The sequence below is a fragment of the Taudactylus pleione genome, unplaced genomic scaffold (assembly GCF_031769625.1).
Source record: "Taudactylus pleione unplaced genomic scaffold, aTauple2 ptg000363l, whole genome shotgun sequence".
NCBI lineage: Eukaryota > Metazoa > Chordata > Amphibia > Anura > Myobatrachidae > Taudactylus > Taudactylus pleione.
Window position 1 is genome coordinate 262741 of NW_028284764.1, and position 16701 is coordinate 279441.

A 16701-nucleotide genomic window follows, 5' to 3' on the forward strand; every position below is an offset into this window, starting at 1 on the left:
AAATGCGCTAATTAGTTCGCAAATACAAGTCACAATAGTAAGTAGTAAAAATGCGCTAATTAGTTCGCAAATACAAGATAAAAAATGGACTTACCTTGAGCAAATATATAAGATTCCAAATCAAAAGGTCTTTGGGTCCGAAATTAAAAAAAAGCTTAAAGATATGAAATTATGGATCCAAAAATTAAAAACAAGAAGAAACACAATGAGACACCAATTGAACCAAAGTTAGACTTCACAAAACCTACCAAATCAAGAAACGAGGCCAAAATAAAATATACCAAAAAAGAGAACGGAAAATAAAAACGCAAATCTAGCAAACAAAATAAACTCCAAACACCAACTCCTTTATCCGCAAACAAGAAACTCCAACCAAGGTAACCTCCAACAATCCAAAAACGCCACCTCGACTCGAGACACACCAAGCCATAAATAGTGTTTCGTTTCCCGCACAAATTAAGGAGGGATCATAGGAACGCACAATCAATGATGCGGCCGCAAAATAAGGACGCATGTATAAATACGTAACCAAAACACATTTAAATTCTGGTGTATTTCTTGTTTGGACCTCAGACATGGCTACAGACCAGGGAAACAATGGCCAAGAGTCAGGCGGTAAGTCTTTCATGCATTTTGTATCAATGATTAATTTGAAACATAAGATTGGGCAAGTTGTGAATTTGAGAAATCTGAATATTTACACAAATAGATGAGGAGGCTGACATGGAAGAGGCTGCTGGGCCCAGTATTCCGGCCAAAGCTGCCAAAAAAAAAAGGCAGCCACATTTCACAAGAAAGGAGATGGAGGTTTTGATTCAGAAGTGTGTGGACATCCTGCCACAGGCAGACAGGAATATGAGTATAAGCCAGAAGTGGAGAATGTGGGAAGAGGTAGCCGTTGCTGTCAATAGGGTGATTATGTCCGTCTAGCCCGGGATGTCAAACGGCGGTAAGTAAACACTTGCCCCCCCTAAAAACAAACACCATTTTAAACAAAAGGATAATGGCTTCCATTTTTTCCCACAGATGGGCCGACTTCAAATATCGTCAAAAACTCGCGGACAGGGCTAGGCATGCAAGGGGGACAGGTGGGGGTCCCACCCCTGTGTCATTGGAGTTGACGGATTTAGAAGAGCTGGCACAGGGGTGTGTGCAGCCTGTGGAGGTGTTTGGCGTGTCCAACATGGATACGGACATGCCAGACTTTGCGGCTCCTCATGTTGTCCCAGGAAAATCTTTTGATGTCACCAACTCTGAAATGTTAGTGGGCCAATATGTAGATTCTAATGTGAGTCTTTTCTCATTTTTCCTAACAGAGACACAGGCGGAGGAGTCTGCTCCAGAGGGGAGCCTTGGCCGCCGAATTTCTGCTGGCTCTGCAGGGGAGGAACCAGTACATCCGGCTGAGGACCCTGCAGAAGCCAGTCCAGGGCAATCCCCCTCGCAGGCAGTGGCCCTCCTCACAGAACTCAATTTCAAATCGGATTTCCATACGGAGATTCTGCAGAGGATGGACGCCAGTCTGCCACGGGTGGCTGAGGCCCTGGAGCAAAATGCTGCGGCCAACGTGACCATTGGTCAGGCCCTGGCGGAAAATACCAGGGCCAACATCCGCATCGCCAATGCCCTGGAGCAGCTCGTTCGCCAGCACATGGTGGAGCCGACCTCCCTTCCTGCCGGAACATCAGGATCCTCCACCTCTGGCACAACATCAGCCAATCCTCCAAATGTGCCTAGCCCTGTGCCTAGTCCAGAGGCCACAACATCTGCCTCTGGACAGGCCAGCCCGATGACATCCTGGACCCGGTCTGGCGCCCTCCCTCCCCCATCCAAACGGGTGAAAAAACGGTGACAGCAATGGCGACTTTTCCCACACTCCTTCTGTGCTTGGCTCATATTCCTTTCTGGTCAAAACTTCCCTCTCCTTTCTTGTGAAACGTTTTTAATTTTTTGTTGTACGTTTATGTCTACAGTTATGTTGGGCCAATTTGTTTGATTTTGGAAATGATCTTTGCCAAAAAATGTCCCCAAATTTTTTATTATTTTAGTTTTGGTTTGACCAATAAATTTACGCCAAAAATCTGACATTGTATTGTGACATTATTGTACAAATGGGTTACATTTAATCCTGGCCCAAAAGGCAAAAACTTGCAAAAAAAACAAAACAATTTTTTTAAAAAAAGGGCTCTTTAAGGAACGTTTAAAAAATCACATAACGAGGCAAATTCAACAGGCAAAAATAAAATGGTGAGAAAATTAAAACATGATGACATTATTGTTACAATAGGCCCTAACCACCAAATTGAGGCCAAAATAAACCCCCACAAATGTACGCAAATTGATTGTGTCATCCTGACATTAGCAGCTATGATTCCACCTGCGTACGCTTTTGTGCTATCCCCAAAAACTGATTTCAAAACACATACCAAGCCGGTTTTCAATCCAACACTAATTGCTTTTCTGACCACCCGCGATTAATCGCAACAACATCGTGGAGTCCCGGGACGGAGGAGAAGGCCATCGCCAATGTAGTCGAGTAATCCAGACCCTAAGCTGTGCGAGCATTTTGAAGGGAAAGAGGATCATCCAGTGACGTATGAGTCGGTCCGAACACATTTTATGCTCGCATCTGCTAATGTATGTACGCCCCAAAAACGCCTCGCCACGCCTGCGTTTTTCCATCTCCATCCCCGTCAACACCCAAAAACGCCCTGTTCTGTCAATCACATTTGACATGTCACTTCCTGTACGCTATTTGACGAACGAGACCAAAAAAACTCGCAATCTGCCGTACGCACATGCGCAGTGTTACACCGACGCATGCGCGGTTAGTCAACATCGGAACGCAACGAGCGTACTGCTGTTTGCGAGTGGCTCTGAATGAGGGCCAAGATCCATTAGAATCACCCACAGATATGCAAAATGCATAAATTCGCTTCTGCGCTCACACAGTGTGCTAAAACGCGTGGCCATATAGCGAGCTGCGTACGATTCGCAACTGAGCCCTTAGTCCGTCTGTGTGTCGCACTCTTGTGTCTCCTGATGTAAGTGGGAATTATTGCACCGTGGCCACAGTTTTGTTATTACTGCCACAAATTGCAATTTATTTAGGCCACACCCTCTGTTTATCAGGCCACACCAACTTTGCAGCACACCACCTCCCTCTTTCCCCATGCTATGTCGCTCAAGGCTACGATGTCTGTAGTACAAAATAAAACTGGGGGCACCATTATATTTTCAATCTTAAAAAGTTTGACAAACTCACTTTGTTTGGACAATCACACCGGCATTTCTACTGTAAGCAACACTGCAATTTATTTCATAATATACATATGCTGTTTTTTTCTGTTTTTTTTTACATTGTGCCCCCTATGCTTATTTGTTTAAACACGCAGGGAAATATTGTGGGATAAACTTTAATGTGACCAGTAAATGAAAAATTCAAAACATGGAGCCTTCAGTTTAACTTTCTAGAAGAGAGTGGCCCTCATTCAGAGCCGTACGCTCTGAGCAGAGCGCACGCTCTGAATGAGGGCCGGGCTCCATTTTCATGGAGCGTCCTCCTGGACGCTCGTATAGCTGTGGGTCACCACCCACAGGCTATACGAGCGTGCATTGTGATGGTCGCGATGGTCGAGACCATCGCGACCATCGAATTTGCGAGACGGAGCCTGCGGTTGAGGTTTTCAACCGCAAGCTCCGGAGTGATTTTGGCTCTATCAGAGCCAAAATCACTCCCACTGACATCACTAGTGATGTCAGTGGGCCGGCTTCTGACGGGAGGCGTTCCCGTGGGAACGCCCCCGTCAGGGAGGCACGCCCCCGGCACGCCCACCAAAGGGGGCGTGCTGTCAATCAACATTGACAGCACGCCCCCTTTGATCGGACACAACGAGCGAAGGACTTTCCTTCGCTCGTCGCGTCTGGCGCATGCGCACGACGGAGCTCCCTCCGTCGTGCGCATGCTCAGTCCATAACATCGACCCACTTGCGAGCGGACAGCCGCTCGCGAGTGGGTCTGAATCAGGCCCAGTATCAGGAAAAATAACTACACAGCAACAACTTATAAACAGCGCCACCTACTGCCCCTCAAGTAATACTTCAACTATAGCTGTTGTTATACTCCACAAATATTGTGCATCCCCTACAAATCGTCCTGCTGCTAGGTCCTTGCCCACCCCAAATCACATCTTATTCTCCTGTGCTAATCTATATATAGGTCTTGTTTAAAAAAGAAGGTTAGGTGTATCTGTCACATCTTCTACAGGAGAGATTGTAGAAGTCTAACCAGGTGCAGGCAATACAAATCACTGAGCTTCCAGTAGATAGGCAATCTACAGTGAAACACCTGGCAACAGGTGCAAGGAATCAGCTATTAATATCATATACAGAATCCAGACAGTAGAGATAAACAGAACACGTATAAAATACAGCTGGAATCTCGTCATCCCTATGGAACCGGTCCTGCATGCAGACAGAATTACATTGAGTGACGACCAGGCATGGCACAAGGGCCTCTTGGCCTGACGTGCCCCCAGGGCTGCCGAGAGCTGAACTCGTACTGGAGGGATGGGGGGAAGGGGGAACCAAATCTGGGAGGTGTGGTCACACCCCCTCCCCCCAAAACACTGATAAGAAACTATGCGAGGGGGGACAAGTCCAGGCTCAAGTATACAGTACCACTCCCCCTCCCTCTCTGCACCCCTTCTCTTGGCGCCCCTGTGTGGGTCGTCCGTATGGACGGGCTTGACGTAGAGTTGTGCGCATGTATAAATTTGCCTGTTTTCAGACATTTCTTTTGCATGTAGTAAAGGGGATGTAATGACTTTACCGCCACCCGGAATGCCGGCCGTCGGAATCCCGACAGTGGAAGGCGACCCAGGACTAAAGATAGGTGTCGAAATCCCAACGTCTATCTTTAACCCGACGACAATATCCCGATGGCCGGCATCACGAACAAAGGTAAGCGGGGATAGTTAGCTCTTAGTCGCGGGGGGGAGGGTTAGGTTTAGGCATCCCCGGGAGGGTTATGCTAGGGGGGGTTAGGGTAGGGCACACCCCCAGGATGGTTAGGTTTAGGGTGAGAGAAGGGGGGTTAGGATTAGGCACCACTAAGGGAGGGTTAGGGTGAGATGGGGGGAGAGGGGAGGGGTAGGGTACTTATGTGCCCCCGTGGGTGGTATGTTGTCATCAGGCTTCCGGCATCAGTATGAGAACCGGCGGCTATTCAGCCGTCAGTATTTCATACCGATTCCATAGTAAAGAGCTGGCGCAAATGTATGCGGATAATGATGGCGGCTATAAAAGCAAGTGTACGGAGAGGCACGGTCCGGCCGCAGATACGCAAACAACACTACATGCAGGGAAAATATATAAGCAGTTAGTTCAGTGCACGCAATGCGGGAGACATCGCAGCTAATCAGCGTTCAACTGTGCATCATAAATACATGACTATAAATATACAACTCAATAATAAAAACTCCTATACTTCTAGAATAAGAAACAATACAAATTTATTCCCAGCAAAGCCAGAGTTAGAAATCTAAAAACGTCCGATGAGGAAACGGCCTCTGGTCATGAAGTGGTTAACATTTTTTTTTTTAAATAAAAATATCCAATCAGCAACAGCGACAAGAAACAGGAAGCGTTATTCTGCGTTTCTCTGTAACCCATTCGTTACATTTTACCTTTTCGAATGTGTTGGATGTAAATCTCAGAACAATATTCTGGATATCCCCAAACACTGGCGACTATTCTGATAGTTTATGAATTCCCGCATTCTTTTATTTTTCTATCATTTTTTTGTACTGTGCATATATAGAAGAGTAATGTGTGTAATATACGCGCCGGTTACCAAAATTGACTCTACCAGCCCGGTTTGCGTTTGAGGACAATTTATCCCGCTGCCTAACGGGTGTAACATTGTAACAGAAAATATATTGTGTTTATCAAACAGGGAAATCACTGCGGACGCTGCAAATGTTTACAAAGCAGCCGCCATTTGTTGGAAAGTTCCGTCCCTGGAAGCAGCTGATCTGCCGCCATCGTATTTTTCACCGGCAAGCGAGGCAATCTATTAATCTGAAGCTTCTGGTAATGGAAAACTGGAATTAAAAACATGGCAGCAAAACGACACTGTGAAGCAGGTTAGTAAATACTGTATATAGCTGTGGCGAAAACAGCTGACACATTGAATATTCTATTCTAAGATATAATTGGAGGTCAGACTGGGCTGTGTGTTTACTTTGTGTGTCAGCAAGACAAACGGCAAGGCCTAAGGTAATGGGTTTTGATAAGTGCATCATATAAATCTACATTTACTTGGCAGTACAGAGCCCGGAGTGCAGGGAATACACTTTCTTTATCAGCGTGCTTTATGCACTTACATGGGCACAATAGAACATAAAGCAATATGCAGTGTAGGCGTCAGGTGTTATCTGCAAATCTGCATTTATTGATCTGTTTAGTTACAGTGATCCAGGTATATACAGGTGTCCACATACATCTATCCTCTGTGCATTATAAGTCACGGTACACATAACGTGTGACTCGGTAGCACTGAGGCCCTGATTCAGAGCCGGACACTCTGACAGAGCGCTCGCTCTGAATCAGGGCCGGGCTGTTTTCTTTTTTGAACAGCCTCCTGGCCGCTCGCATAGCTGTGGGTGACCACCCACAGCTTATGCGAGCGGCCAAAATGATGGTCGCGATGGTCAAGACCATCGGGCTTGCGACGAGACCCTTGTGGTAGGGTCTCGTCTGCCGCAAGCCCTGGAGTGCTTTTGGCTCTATCAGAGCCAAAATCACTCCCACTGACATCACTAGTGATGTCAGTGGGGCCGGCCACAGACGGTAGGCGTTCCCATGGGCAGCCACGCCCCCGGCACGCCCACCAAAGGGGGCGTGCTGTCACTCACCATCGACAGCACGCCCCCTTTGGTACGAGACCCATAGGGACGGCTTGGCCGTCGCTATTTGGATCTAGCGCATGCGCATGACGGAGCCCCCTCCGTCATGCGCATGTGCACTGGGCCAACATTGACCCACTTGCGAGCGCTCAGCGCTCGTGAGCGGGTCTGAATTAGGCCCTGAGTGACTTTTTGTTCCTTCAAATGCGTTTTATTCGCACAGCGATGCGAATAGGGACGCACAAGCACCTTCTGCTGATTAAAGTGATGTGCGGCATGCCTGTATTCTGTGTACGACCGTGGGTGTATCTGCATGCGAAATGCTATGTTACAGTGTCAGCGACACTGTAGCAACCATCGATGGTTTGCCAACAATGCTCTGTAGTTTTGCCATCGATAGGGGAGATCCGAAGGTTCTCCGCCATCTATGACATAGAGAGAGCACTTAGCCCAGTTCATTACTTGTCACTGATTTCCCTTATTGGCCCGCCGCCCGCTGTGTAACACAAGCAGGGATTCAATGGTTTCAAGCTATCGATGCTAAGCACCGATGACACCATTGATGTGACCATCGAAGATTAACCCTCCAACAACCAACCCCAATCGTGCCTGGAATGGCACCCTCCAGCCATTCCAGAGCAGAATGGCTGGAGGGCCACCCGGAGCGTTCTTAGAATTCTTCAAGCAGTGCTCCACTTCCCAGGCCCTGACCCCTTCGGTGTCACAACATGATGTCATGGGATGAGTGGGCGTGGCCAGCAAAGTGCCCTGCTGCCCTGTTATGGCGCTGTGTACAATTCATTGTAGGGGCTGCTTAGAGCAACAACTCAGTGTTTGAGCTTAGGGTACAATACAGTACATAGGTGGGATATTATTGTGTACAGCCATTTGTGTAGATGACGGTAGGTGAACACGGTACCTGAGATTTTTCGGCCACTTCTTTAAGGCTGCTACAAGGTACAAGGTTTAGGGTAGGTGCGTCCTGTCCTCCCGTCTTCTGGGACTCAATACATCGCTGTCTCTGTCTAATTATTCCTGATTTGGATAAGGATTCTGCCGGAATTCTGCAAAACACATACAGTATATCACGTCATCCCATGTACTCAAATAGATACAATTATTGCATGCATACTATCACATGTTCCGTGCAGCGCCGTGTCAGGACAGCGTTGGCAACGGTTTTACCTTTTTGACCAAAATAAACTTCCAGAGTTTAATAATGTGTCAGTATTGATTATCTAATGCATATTGGGAATGGAGGTTTCTACATTCTGTGCCCTAGCAATTAAGTGTTAATGCTCTAGCGTGATATATATTGTATATTCTGTACTAGATGATTTTGATACTTTTCTGCAATGAGTCTATTATTCTATTTTTCATATATTTATATAATAAGTTTATATCTGCTGTAGTTTTTTTTTTTATGCTCTGCTGTTTGCGAATGTGATATTTATATTAGGTGTTCTATATATTTGTGATGGATATGCTTTACGATTTTGATGTGTGATAATTATTGTGTGTTTTTTTATTTTTTTATTTATTGTTATAGTATTGTTTAATTGGAAAAACATTTTCAATAAAAAATACTCAACTCACTCAATCCTGTGTCAGGATGATGTGACTGAGAGGATCGCACAGCAATTACACAAAGGGCCTCATTAGGAGTTTGCAACATTTTGCACTCTGAACACACACACAAACATTCTGCTGCATATTTATGTGTGTACAGTATACGGTGTGTACATATTTATGTGTGTACAGTATACAGCGTACAGTGTGTACATATTTATGTGTGTACAGTATAGTGTACAGTGTGTACATATTTATGTGTGTACAGTATACAGTATACAGTGTGTACATATTTATGTGTGTACAGTATAGTGTACAGTGTGTACATATTTATGTGTGTACAGTATACAGTGTGTACATATTTATGTGTGTACAGTATAGTGTACAGTGTGTACATATTTATGTGTGTACAGTATACAGTGTGTACATATTTATGTGTGTACAGTATAGTGTACAGTGTGTACATATTTATGTGTGTACAGTATAGTGTACAGTGTGTACATATTAATGTGTGTACAGTATACAGTGTGTACATATTTATGTGTGTACAGTATAGTGTACAGTGTGTACATATTTATGTGTGTACAGTATAGTGTACAGTGTGTACATATTAATGTGTGTACAGTATACAGTGTGTACATATTTATGTGTGTACAGTATAGTGTACAGTGCATACATATTATTGTGTGTACAGTATACAGTGTACATATTTATGTGTGTACAGTATACAGTGTACAGTGTGTACATATTTATGTGTGTACAGTATACAGTGTACATATTTGTGTGTAGAGTGTACAGTGTGTACATATTTATGTGTGTACAGTATACAGTGTGTACATATTTGTGTGTACAGTATAGTGTACATATTTATGTGTGTACAGTATACAGTGTGTACATATTTTGTGTGTACAGTATACGGTGTGTACATATTTATGTGTGTACAGTATACAGCGTACAATGTGTACATATTTATGTGTGTACAGTATAGTGTACAGTGTGTACATATTTATGTGTGTACAGTATAGTGTACAGTGTGTACATATTTATGTGTGTACAGTATACAGCATACAGTGTGTACATATTTATGTGTGTACAGTATAGTGTACAGTGTGTACATATTTATGTGCGTACAGTATACAGTGTGTACATATTTATGTGTGTACAGTATAGGGTGTGTACATATTTATGTGTGTACAGTATACAGCGTACAGTGTGTACATATTTATGTGTGTACAGTATAGTGTACAGTGTGTACATATTTATGTGCGTACAGTATACAGTGTGTACATATTTATGTGTGTACAGTATACGGTGTGTACATATTTATGTGTGTACAGTATACAACATACAGTGTGTACATATTTATGTGTGTACAGTATAGTGTACAGTGTGTACATATTTATGTGTGTACAGTATACAGTGTGTACATATTTATGTGTGTACAGTATACAGTGTGTACATATTTATGTGTGTACAGTATGCAGTATACAGTGTGTACATATTTATGTGTGTACAGTATACAGTGTGTACATATTTATGTGTGTACAGTATACAGTATACAGTGTGTACATATTTATGTGTGTACAGTATACAGTGTGTACATATTTATGTGTGTACAGTATGTTGAGTCGCACTTATCTCAAGATACGTCCTACTTAAAAACAGCAGTAATTAGCATCAGGCGTATAAGTGTGTTTACTTACTCCCCCTAATAGCGTAGACTTGTGTTTGTAGAAACCAGTCACTAACAGAGCATGTTTCCCAGATCTTTTAGCTGGCGCACTGGTGCATTAACTGACTGATACAATAGAGCTACAGTCATATTTGTCTACTCTCCCGCCCAGAAAAGTGGGCAAGTCTCCCTTCCGGATGGCGCCGCCACCAAGTCAGCAACTATAGGTCTGATACAGTGATGACTGGCACAGTGCCAAAGTCTACTCCCTTGTGCCGCCAACTAGAGTGGCCCCTGACAGGTGGTACTAACTATTCCTGAGGATACATTGAAAACATGTACTGTTTCAGAAACTCTGGCATGTTAGTAGAAAAGGGATGCAGGTATGAGACCGGCGGCCGCGATGCCGCCGGTCTCAATACTGACATCCAAATCCCGACAAGGGACTTAAGATGGGCGCCGAAATACCGATGTCTATCTTAACCCCGACGCCGAAGGACGCCAGCCCGAATGAGGTAAGTCCGTGTGCCCTTAGTGTTAGCCGTAGGGGGGGATGGTTAGGTTTAGGGAACGTAGCAGAGTTAGGGTTAGTTTTTTTGGGGGGAGAAGTTAGGGTTAGGCACCCCTAGTGGGGGTTAGGCACCACTGGGGGTGTTAGGGTTAGGCACGAAGGGGGGGATTAGGTTTAGGCACTAACGGGGTGGGTTGGGGTGCGGGGTGGTGAGAGTTAGGGTTAGGCTACAAGAAGGGAGGGTTAGAGGGGGAGGGTAAGTATACTTAGTCGACCCCTGTCGGTATACCAACCATCGGGATTATGCTGTTGGTATTCTGACAGGAGGCACCCTGACAGCCGGCATTACATACCCATTCCGTAGAAAATATGAACCCTATTCATGCATGATATGATAATGATAATGTGTCATATGTGAGAATATTGTAGTGTCATAAATGTCATTGCAAAGTAGTATTTTCAGTATTAGAAGTAGCAATTCGCTTACTGTTTCTCACGTCCCTACGCCCCACCCCTGTCACGGCAAAATGCTGCAAATTACAGGTCCGAGGTGGGGGTGGAGCTAAAATCATGTGATTTGCAGTATCTAGCCCCACCCACTACCTACGGACCCGCGGTTCCAGGCAATTATCGCCCTATCCTGCCCACTTCACTAAGTAGTATGTGGCATACGAGATTCGGGGTGCGGGGGCCTACCCGAAAAATTGTGAGACTCCTGCACCTTTCAGGAGAGTAGGCCAGTAAGTAAGTAGGCAAACACAAATACTCCTACATCTGTTGTTTGCTTCGTAAAATAATCTAATGTGCAGCTTCTTTCAGCCAACCGGGTTACACCTGCGCAAATTTGCAGAGACTGTTTAATAAACTGTGGTGATAGTTGCCGCAGATTGCTAAATAGGCCCCTAAATTGCACACTAAGATTTGGGTCTCACCCTCTGCACATTTTAGTGAAGAAAAAAAATTCTGTTACGTTGAAATCTGTAAGTTATAGAATGTAATTACTAATTACATAATGTCTCTTCCCAGAGACTAATAACAATTCATCGTACATTCTTATTAATTTGCTATTCACTCCTTGTTTACACTGTGGTGTGAATTATTTATTTACTGTACACCGAAACGTTGAACAGTTTGGTATTTAATCAACAGGTAATTTTAACAAATTAACATAAGGATAAACTTTACATTAATTAATAAATAAAACATGAATTATCATTAGGATTATCTTCATTTATTAAATAACTATCACTTTCAGAGCAGGATTTATCATCTTATATAACTTTATATCGTCTCACTGAGGCAGCTGAGCATTGTTTGAATCTGGTGAAGACTGGTAAGGGGTCCTTATCGGTATATTGGATTAGAATCAATTACTTCTGACGCCGGAGTCACTTTCAATGTGCACGTGATGGCAGACGCAGAATGAGACACGCCCCGAAAATTACCAGACGGGGAAAAATATGGCACTGTATAGGGTAAAATGCATGAAAAGGTACCAACGGAATACATACGGGAGATCGGCAGTCCGGATGCCAGCGGTCAAAAGACCAACAGCGGCATCCCGAAGCTCGGAATCCCGTCAGGGCTCAAGTATCCTAATCCTCCCCCCTTCACTCCCTAACCCTAACTTTTCCCTTCCTGCAACCTAACCCCCCCCTCCCAGCAGCTTAACCCTAACCCTCCCCGTCAGTGCCTAAACCTAACCCTTTCCCCTTGTTGACTAAACCTAACCCTCCTCCCTTAGTGCCTAAACCTAACCCTTTCCCCTTGTTGACTAAACCTAACCCTCCTCCCTTAGTGCCTAACCCTAAACCCCCCACCGGTGGTGTCTAAACCTAACCCCACCTGCCTGCAACCTAACCTAACCCTCCCCCCGCGGCATAAACCTAACCCAGCCCACTATACTTGCGTCTGGGATGCCCGCTGTTGGGATTCCGGTATCAGCATCTCTAGTGATGTTGGGACTCCAGCGCCAGTATTCTGTACGCGGGTCGGGTTTCCGCCGCTGGAATTTCGACCCCCGGCATGCCGACCGCCAGCACCTTAACTGCATCCCGGTACCAACATTACCTAAAATTACATTTTAAATGACGCCCATCGCCGATATCCTATCTGAAACCATTTGCTAGATACACTTTCCAGTAGAGTGTAACTAGCGTTTACCTACAGTGCAGCTTCTGCCGTGTAACCTGGGCCAAGGGTATGAGTTCCTCTGTAGATGAAGTAGCTGATAATGGGCCTGATTCAGAGCCGTTCGCTATTTGCGGTCGTTCGTTCAAAAACAAGGGGTGGCTATTCAAATGATCCATTCGCAAATTGCAGTCTGTTCACACCTCTAAGTCTGAACGAGCGAGCAAAACATACGCTCGTTTATTTGATAAAAATGTCATGTCCGCTATTTATTAGATTCATCGAGTACATCGTACAGCATATGAACTGCTCGCTATTCTTGTGGTTGGTTTTTTCAACCGCTATTTTGCGAGCAGTTCTGAGTTAAAAAAAACCAAGTGACGTGGTCAATGACGCTGCTGTATTAATTATGCACTCCCTTAAAACGCCCGTTTTGACCTTTAAGCACGCCTGCGTTCGGATCTCCACTCCCCGTTTTCAAGCACCTTCCCCTGTTACCACCCACATACGCCTCATTCTGTCACTCAAAATAGCAGGCACTCGCTATATAGCGTACAAATGATTTTCGGCTGCACTGACTGGTTCGCGCATGCGTACTAAAAACCGTACGCATGCGCAGATGTGCGAACATCGTTCGGAACGAGCGTACTGCCGATAGCGAGTGGCTCTGAATGAGGGAAAATGTGTCCATATTGTACATATAATCCTTCTGTTCAATAATGAATCCAACACCGCACGTTATAAGTGGGGGGCTCCCGTTAGCAGGATGGTAGCTCAAGGGGTGAACATTCGGCTCTCTCACGGACCGGAACCACATGCCAGACAAAGCAGCAAAAGGGTCCATTTTGTTACGATACGTTTGAGTAAAGCTATTTTAATTTGAGCTATTTTACATTACACAAGCGACCAACGTCCATATAAATCGATTGATTAGTGTCCGCGGTCGCAGGGAGGATTTATTTGCAAAGTGAACGATGGGCATTGTATCTTGTGTCTGTGAATCTGAATCTGGAACTGTTCTAGATGTCACCATCTGCATTTGTGCACTGATCTGTAAGAGGCCACTTTCGTCTTTCTCTTTTTGAAATGTGAAACTTTTTTCCAGACTGTGCTGCAAATACCCTCATCAGTACTTGCATTATTACAATGAGTTATTGTGCATACATGGGAACATCGGTCACACATCGGCCGCACCATCGAACTTCCGAGCAATGCTATGCTGTCTCCGAGTGTCCGTCTCAACTAAAAACGCCCGGGCCAGTCCGAATTGTGAATTACAGATGTGTCCCCTGGCATCTTTGCCACTTTTGCGGAAAATCGCGCCACTCATAGCGAGAGTAGCGCACCCGCAGATAGGTACGTGCGCTGCATTCACACCCATGACTCCATAGGATTGCATGGTGCACGCAGTCGTCCACATTTTCAGCGCGATCGGCAAAGATGTAAAGAGGACACATCTGTAATTCAAAGTGACTGACGCACGCCCAGAAAACAGAGACGACAAACCTGCGTTTTGTATCAGCCCCCCATTACCTCCCCCTCCGCGAGCAGGCTAATGGCGTACTGGTGCTTTGTGAATCGGCGTTGATGAGTTAGGTAACTCCGTACCTACATGCTGTATATTCTACATAGTTACATTTACTCTCACCGGTAAAAACTATCTTTTATGAGTGAATGATTCTTTCTGTGATAAAACTGTATATAAAACATTTATATAAATCGAAACTTCAGCAAATCAAAGCAATCTGTTTCCATGAAGTGCCAGCTCCTTCCCCGTAGTCTCTCCTCTCTGTATCGCATCTGACTAATGAGGATACAATACAGATGCCTCTGTGACCTGCTGCCTGTGTGACTCTGCATCTGTGACCCGCTGCAGGTGTGACTCTGCATCTCTGACCTGCTGCATGAGTGACTCTGCATCTGTCACCTGCTGTATGTGTGACTCTGTATCTGTCACCTGCTGCATCTGTGACTCTGTATCTGTGACCTGCTGCATGTGTGACTCTGCATCTGTGACCTGCTGCATGTGTGACTCTGCATCTGTGACCTTCTGCATCTGTGACTCTGTATCTGTGACCTGCTGCATGTGTGACTCTGCATCTGTGACCTGTTGCATGTGTGACTCTGTATCTGTGACCTGCTGCATCTTTGACCTGCTGCATGTGTAACTCTGCATCTGTGACCTGCTACATGTGTGACTCTGCATCTGTGACCTGCTGCATGTGTGACTCTGCATCTGTGACCTGCTGCCTGTGTGACTCTGCTGCTGTGACCTGCTGCCTGTGTGACTCTGTATCTGTGACCTGCTGCATGTGTGACCTGCATCTGTGACCTGTTGCATGTGAGACTCTGTATCTGTGACCTGCTGCATCTGTGACCTGCTGCATGTGTGACTCTGCATCTGTGACCTGCTACATGTGTGACTCTGCATCTGTGACCTGCTGCATGTGTGAGTCTGCATCTGTGACCTGCTGCATGTGTGAGTCTGCATCTGTGACCTGCTGCATGTATGAACTGCTGCATGTATGACTCTGCATCTGTGATCTGCTGCATGTATGACTCTGCATCTGTGACCTGCTGCATGTGTGACTCTGCATCTGTGACCCGCTGCATGTATGAATCTGCATGTGTGACCTGCTGCATGTGTGACCTGCTGCATGTGTGACTCTGTATCTGTCACCTGCTGCATCTGTGACTCTGTATCTGTCACCTGCTGCATGTGTGACTCTGCATATGTGACCTGCTGCATGTGTGACTCTGCATCTGTGACCTTCTGCATCTGTGACTCTGTATCTGTGACCTGCTGCATGTGTGACTCTGCATCTGTGACCTGTTGCATGTGTGACTCTGTATCTGTGACCTGCTGCATCTTTGACCTGCTGCATGTGTGACTCTGCATCTGTGACCTGCTACATGTGTGACTCTGCATCTGTGACCTGCTGCATGTGTGACTCTGCATCTGTGACCTGCTGCATGTGTGACTCTGCCTCTGTGACCTGCTGCCTGTGTGACTCTGTATCTGTGACCTGCTGCATGTGTGACTCTGCATCTGTGACCTGTTGCATGTGTGACTCTGTATCTGTGACCTGCTGCATGTGTGACTCTGCATCTGTGACCTGCTACATGTGTGACTCTGCATCTGTGACCTGCTGCATGTGTGACTCTGCATCTGTGACCTGCTGCATGTATGAACTGCTGCATGTATGACTCTGCATCTGTGATCTGCTGCATGTATGACTCTGCATCTGTGACCTGCTGCATGTGTGACTCTGCATCTGTGACCCGCTGCATGTGTGAATCTGCATGTGTGACCTGCTGCATGTGTGACTCTGCATCTGTGACCTGCATGTGTGACCTGCTGCATGTATGACTCTGCATCTGTGATCTGCTGCATGTTTGACTCTGTATATGTGACCTGCTGAATCTGCATCTGTGACTCTGCATCTGTGACCTGCTACATGTTTGACTCTGTATCTATGACCTGCTGCATCTGTGACTCTGCATCTGTGACCTGCATGTGTGACTCAGCATCTGTGACCTGCTGCATGTATGACTGCATCTGTGACCCGCTGCATGTGTGACTCTGCACCTGTGATCTGCTGCATGTGTGACTCTGCATCTGTGACCTGCTGCATGTGTGACTCTGCATATATGATCTGCTGCATCTGTGACCCGCTGCATGTGTGACTCTGCATCTGTGATCTGCTGCTTGTGTGACTCTGCATCTGTGATCTGCTGCATGTGTGACTCTGCATCTGTGACCCGCTGCATGTGTGACTGTATCTGTGACCCGCTGCATGTGTGACTCTGCATCTGTGACCTGCTGCATGTGTGACTCTGCATCTGTGACTCAGCATCTGTGACCCGCTGCATGCACGATTCTGCATCTGTAACCCACTACATCTGCATCT

The 16701-nt window shown here is 45.7% G+C and overlaps 1 protein-coding gene across 2 annotated transcripts in view; it reads right to left on the minus strand.

The window, feature by feature from the left end:
• Positions 1 to 16701, minus strand: part of GALNT14 (polypeptide N-acetylgalactosaminyltransferase 14) — a 613086-nt gene that overhangs the window by 13948 nt on the left and 582437 nt on the right. For both annotated transcript variants that reach the window (XM_088444427.1, XM_088444425.1), the window contains exon 13: positions 7828 to 7972. In XM_088444427.1, coding sequence (XP_088300553.1) covers positions 7828 to 7972 — 145 coding nt within the window. The remainder of the gene's footprint in view (positions 1 to 7827; positions 7973 to 16701) is intronic.